Source organism: Phaseolus vulgaris, chromosome 11 (genome assembly GCF_051622355.1).
Source record: "Phaseolus vulgaris cultivar YP4 chromosome 11, ASM5162235v1, whole genome shotgun sequence".
Taxonomy (NCBI): domain Eukaryota; kingdom Viridiplantae; phylum Streptophyta; class Magnoliopsida; order Fabales; family Fabaceae; genus Phaseolus; species Phaseolus vulgaris.
In genome coordinates this window covers 52172386-52178950 of record NC_143508.1, presented here as the reverse complement: position 1 = coordinate 52178950, position 6565 = coordinate 52172386, and the positions used below count along the sequence as shown (strand labels likewise).

General features: G+C 29.3%; 1 protein-coding gene across 1 annotated transcript; it reads left to right on the top strand.

Moving 5' to 3' along the window:
- The first annotated feature begins 3518 nt into the window (after positions 1 to 3518).
- Positions 3519 to 6565, top strand: LOC137817808 (uncharacterized). Its single transcript, XM_090296975.1, has 2 exons — positions 3519 to 4396; positions 6025 to 6565. Exons 1-2 carry the CDS (start codon positions 3776 to 3778, stop codon positions 6418 to 6420), a joined length of 1017 nt encoding a protein of 338 aa, XP_090153101.1. The 5' UTR covers positions 3519 to 3775; the 3' UTR covers positions 6421 to 6565.

Sequence of the window (6565 nt, the reverse complement as noted above, 5' to 3'; positions counted from 1 at the left end):
CTTCTTTTTTTTATTTGTTTACCCAGAATAAAATTGCAGAAAGTAGGGCGAAATTTCACAAGTTTTGGTAGAGGATAGCCTTGGTTTGCACAAAATTTCCGAAAATTTCTCCCAAAATAGTTCTTTCCTGAAATTCCACGTAAGAATCTCCACTGAATTTGGGACAGAACGCGACAAATTTCAGGTCAAACGGATGAGTATTCGCCCACGAAAAAAATCAAACAGTTTCACACACAAACGAACCTTCCTTTCAGCCCTGACAGTGATGAATAAAAAATTTATTGCCAATCTTGTGGGACGAATCTGGGGCTCAAATCTTAGCCTAAACTCAACAGACACAATGACGAACGTCTGGTAAAAATTTCATATCAAAATACCTAAGGAGTAAGGCGTAGTAAGTCTCAGACCGAGAGTGAACAAAATTGGTTATCCGAAAACAAAACGTCGTGACTTTTCTTCTCCGTATCTTCTTTTTGTAATTTGTTTATGGACGTGCCTCCTTACCTGGGTGCAAACAACATATGAAAAAGTTGTTGTGATAGGATTAAAAAAATCCAATTATTATTGACTTTGTTCCAATTTAGCACAGGAAATATAAATGTAATTTTTGTTTCACATTTTGGATTCTGACCCATTTAAAAAAAAAAACACTTTCATAAATTAATTTCAACTCAATATTACAAAAAATAATCTAAGTTTCTATTATTAGCTGGATCTATATCAATTCACACACTGACAAAGACTAATCATAATAACTAAGGCAAAAATATAATAGTGACTGATAAGAAAAATTGTGATAGGAAGGGAACATTATAAAACAAATGTGTTACTATTACTCTTTTAAAATAAATACCAATATCATGATGATAAATTTATAACCTATGAATTGTAAAGAATACTTTAGAAGAAAAAAAACACTAAGTTATTGTTGAGTAAAGTAAGTATAATTTTCCATCTTACAAATTACAAATTTAAACTCCCACTTAATTGGTAATTGGGATTAAATAAACATGTAAGAGTAATTGTTCTTTTGTAGAATATAAATTATACAAAGTTTGGTTAAATTTAAAATAAGTGTTCCTAAAATATTTTTTTTTAACTAGTCACTTATTTAAAAGAACAGATATAATTATTGAAATAAATAAATAAATGTTTACTTTTTAATAACCCGTTTATATAAATATAGAAAAATCTAAAATTGCCCTATTTTATCAAAAATATATTTCAAAATAAATACATGAAAAAAAAAATCATCCATTTTTTATTAATAAAAAATAAAATAAATTATTTGAACATTTAAAGGATGTCCAAACTCTTTTTTTTAAGGTAATTTGCCTCAACTTCATCGATTACCTTCATTCATTACGATTTTTTACCTATCAAAAAACCTAAAACCGATTATCAGGAACAATCCTTTTGCTGATAAAAATATATTATATCATCTTCTCTTTTCTTTTACCATGTATACACTCTTTCTATAACCAACATTATATGTTCATATTGTTGCATAATTTCTTTTACCATCTATTTTCTATTATAAAGAATTTCATAGTTATTGCAAAGTTGAAATGACTAACTCTGAAAGTTTGAGATCTTTTTCATTTTTTTCTCTAAAATTTGGTTAAAAAGGAGAATTTTTTAATTTTTTTTTTCTTTGAATGGCTAAAAAGCATAGAATATGAACCTATTCCAAACACCCCAAGTCAAAGTATTCGAGTGACGTATAATAAAAAGAAAAGTGATAATATCTTAGTTCTTTTGATGATGCAAAAGCTATAAATCTTTAACCCTAGAAAGAGCTACTATGATTCCTCACCACCATGGGCAACCAGAGTGGTTATTAGAAAGGCATTAGAGAGTAACTTTAGGTGTAGTGGGTGTGTGTGCATCACCAAAAGCCCTTTCAAAAGACACATTAAAGGAGCATAAAAGCATAAGCATAGGTGAGAGAGAGACAAAGAGAAGAAAGGACATTGAAGAAGAAAAGCTACTCATTTTTAGTGAAGCTTACACATTGGCCGGTGCTCATCATGGGATCAACACTTTCCAATATACTCTTTTATAGTACAAAAGTTATGAGTATATTATACTTTTCTTTTATCATTTATCTTGGTTTTTTATCACTTCAAAATTCTTTCATGCTTTATCTACTCAAATTGGATCAATGTAGTCTCTACATAATTCTAAATTATTTTTTACTAATTCAATACTAAAACTTCATCCAAAACCCAATTAGTTTGAATGAAAAAGAGACTATTAACATGATGAAATTGGTGTGAACAAAAGATCTCATATCAATGTATCATAAAAAAATCAATAAATAGCAACTAAATTTAGAAATTAAAAATAATTAGTTACTATATTAATTAAATTAGATACTAATTTAAAAATTAAAAAATTATTTGCAAAGTGATTTCTATTATTAATAAAAATTTATAAAATAGTTTCTAAATTGGTACTAAATTAGCTACTTAGGTTTTAGTTATTTAGATTCTAAATATGTCTCTAAAAGATTGATAGAGACTAATATAGAATATAAAGTAGTAAGTAGCTAAAACCTTGGTAGCAAAGAGTAAGACACCAATTTATTTTATAAATTTTTATTAATAGTAGAAACTAATTTAGATACCAATAAATTTTATAGTTTATAAAATAGTTTCTACTTTACTTAAATAGTAACTAATTACTCTGTTAAATAGTTTCTACTTTAATGATTTCTTGTAATGTATATAAACATATACAAACCTTATTTTATAAATCGATTGTATAAGGTTGAGTTAAACTTAAAGTACACTTCTTAATATTAATATGGTATAAAAACCATTTATAACCATTTAGAACCTATCATAACAAATTTCTACAAAGAGTTAGAAATTTTTAAAAAAATTGAATTCACTTTTCAAACTTTTCCTTTATCATGTTTATTACAATTTAAATGAGTTAATACATAAATAAGTTTAATAAGTTATGAATAATTTTTGTCCTACTTTTTGTAAAAAAGGACTGAACATATAAGTAAATAAGTTATGATGAATTGGGTAAAGAGGATCTAGTGAGAGAGGGTGACATAGCCACGTGAATGGCCCACCACCACCACCACTCTTGCAACAATCACTCATGTCTTGGTTGGCTTCATGTCAACGCTAACAGCCAAACAACTCAACTCAAGCAATAAAAACCCAACATTTTCCATTACCCACACACCACTACTTCACCCACAAACTAAGAAAACAAAATAAAGGCCAAAGAAAAAATAAAGGTTAAGAAGTTAACATCATTAACTATTTTGACAAAATCTACCCTTTTTCTCCCTTTGTCTATTCCCCCACTAACCCTCACTTCCTCCCACCATATTTCAACCACAATATTAAGGTTTGAATATTTCTAATTCCATCAATTTTTCTATATCATTCAAGATTTCTACTACTCATAAATCTAATTTCAACATATTGTCTAGTAAATAACTTCATTTCATTTCAACCCAACATCAAGGTTTTTAAAAGTCAAGTTAGGGTAATTTTTTTAATATCATATATTTGTCTACAATTTCTCATGATCATTCAAAACCACCCACTTTACAATTTAAATTTCCTTCCACCATATTTATATGAGTAATTTATAAGCCCCCTTTGCACTCTCTATCTTTTTGCCACATGGTAACACCATTTTGATCCTTTGATTCCAATGCTAGTGGTTTCCCTTACCCTTTTGCAAATAGGGTGATGATCATGTAGTGGGATAAAAATAAAAATAAAAAGTTGTAGACTTTTAGTACATGGGAGTGAAAGATCAAGAGATGGAGAAGGAGAAAGAAGAAACAACCAACCACAACAACAACCTAGACCAAACCAAAAACCAAAACCAAAACCTTAACCTAGACCAAAACAACCACCCTTCTAACTCTCTCCTCCTCCCAATCAAGGAAGAGAGTGGTGTGAGATCAAAGGGTTTTGGAGGTGGTGACAGAGTGAAGAGAGATGAATGGAGTGAAGGAGCAGTGTCAACCCTTCTAGAAGCCTATGAAGCCAAATGGGTGCTCAGAAACAGAGCCAAACTCAAGGGCCATGACTGGGAGGACGTGGCCCGGCGCGTGTCGTCACGCGCCACCAGCACCAAGTCCCCAAAAACCTCCACACAGTGCAAGAACAAGGTGGAGTCCATGAAGAAGAGGTACAGATCAGAATCTGCAACCGCAGAGCATCCCTCTTCATGGCCTCTGTATTCGCGCCTCGATCTTCTTCTCAGGGGAACTGGCCCGCTCCTCTCCTCCCCGCCGCCGCTGCTCACGGTGGCACCCTCGTCGGCAGAACCGCCGCAACCGTCGCCGCCGTCAGAGCCACTTGCGATCGCGCAGAACTCGCATGGATCCAATGGGGTTGATGATAAGCTTGTCAAGGTAAATTTTCAACTCAAATTTTTTTCTGACTTCTTTTATTTTATTTTAGGATTGATATATTAATATCTCTAAAAACATATACTTCACATCTAATAAATTAATGTTTCATTTATTTTAATTTTAATTTAAGAATAGTATTATATTATTATAAATAGTGTTAAATATATAATAATATTTTTAAATTAAAAATAAAATAAAAGTAAATAAAATATTAATTTATTAAGATGCGAAATATATGTTTTCAGGGTTAAGAAGTTAACATATAATTACTTTTTATTTTATTTTAAGGGATTGAACATCGATGAATAAGTTTATGATTGTAATAGAGAAACATAAAATGAATTTAGTTTAGTTTATATATTATTTAATTATATTTGGAACAATTTCTCATGAACCAATCCTACTACGAGTAAATAGAAATAAAAAATTGGTATGATTTAAGAGAGGATTCTATTCTATAATTATGACTTATTTAATTAAAGTGATGTTGTGGCATTAATGTATTAATGTGACTTGTTTTTTGGACAGAAGAAAACCAATGATAATATATTAATTAATAGGTATAATCATCTTTGATGAAAGTAGTACATCTGATGCATAAAATATGCACAATATAATAATTTATGAGCACGATTTCTATGTTTTATTAATACAAAAATTGTAATATCAGTTAATCATAAAATATGCTAGATATATTTTTAAAATCATATTTGTTACATAAATTGATAAATTTATTATAAACAATGATTTTTTTTATTAGACAGTATAACAATTTATTATCCATAAATCATTTTTCAAAATTCCTAGAAATAAGAAATAAATTAGAAAAAAGGAAAAGGAAAAATATGAGTGTCTTGATAAAAAAAATTGTGAATTGTGGAGACATATAGTCTGTAGCATAAAAAATGTATAACTTTATTACATAAATAAAATATCTTGGTTTTATTACCACTCTGTATCTTTCATTTTATAATTAAAAAAGAGAGAAAGAGTCAATTAAATATCTCTATAATAACTTTTTATGGTAAAAATATAATATGTGAGAATAGTGAAAAATACAGAGTGAAGAATAAAATATTACTGAAGAATAATACGTGGTAATTGCATAAAGTAGGATATCAAACATACATAGAAAACAAAACTTTGAATGCAGTTATAAGCAGCACTCAGCACTTCAAGTGTCTACTTTTATTATTTATCATCATTATAATTATATTTACTGATGATGGGTTAAATATTTTTATGTTGGCTATGATTGAGAAAAATAATTAAAAATGGTAAAAGTTAATTTAAAGATACAAAAAAAAAATTAGTCAGTGAATGGTTGAGATTTGAGTATTAAGTAATTAATTAATTTAATTATAAATATATACCTAACTAAACATTATGAATAAATATACACTCTTAAATAATAATCATATTTTTATTCTATTAATTAGTGTGATCATCAAAATTGCTTGGGTTATATAATATGTACAGAATATACAAAAATCAAAAGTTTAAACTTTGGTATTAAAATGCATTGAATCCTACTTATAATAACACTCTAAAAACAATGATAGTAATTGTGAATCATTTCAGAAATGGTCCAAAGGAATTAATGATGCATATACAATGATGTTTAACAGGAAGATGTGTTAGCAGCAAAGTCATTTGAGCATGTATCTAGCAAGAATCCATTGGACACAGATAGCAGCACCCCTGCACTTTACAGCAAGAAGGAAGAGATGAGATGTAACAAGAGGAAGAAGAAAGGGATTGAGAACACAGGGAGAAGAAGAAAAGAGTACATGGAGATAGCAGAAAGCTTGAGATGGCTTGCAGAAGCCATGATAAGGTCAGAAGAAGCAAGAATGGAGACAATGAAGGAGATAGAGAGGATGAGAGTTGAAGCTGAGGCCAAGAGAGGGGAAATGGACCTCAAGAGAACTGAAATCATTGCCAACACACAGTTAGAGATTGCTAGAATCTTTGCTAATGTCAACAAAGGTGTTGATTCATCTCTAAGAATTGGGAGAAGTTAAGATTAGGTTGTGGAAGTTAATTAGTTAATAAAATCTTATTGTTGTTGTAAGTGCATATAAACATAAGGAATAATGTTGCCAATATCATATCATAAAATTTAAGTAAAGATGTACTTAGTTGGTACATCTCAACTAATTAACCAAA

Excerpts from the sequence above, each read along its gene's own strand:
- LOC137817808 (XM_090296975.1), top strand. The coding sequence starts at position 3,776 with ATGGGAGTGAAAGATCAAGAGATGGAGAAGGAGAAAGAAGAAACAACC. Across the intron at positions 4,397-6,024 it reads TTGATGATAAGCTTGTCAAG|GAAGATGTGTTAGCAGCAAA; the intron begins GTAAATTTTCAA and ends GATGTTTAACAG.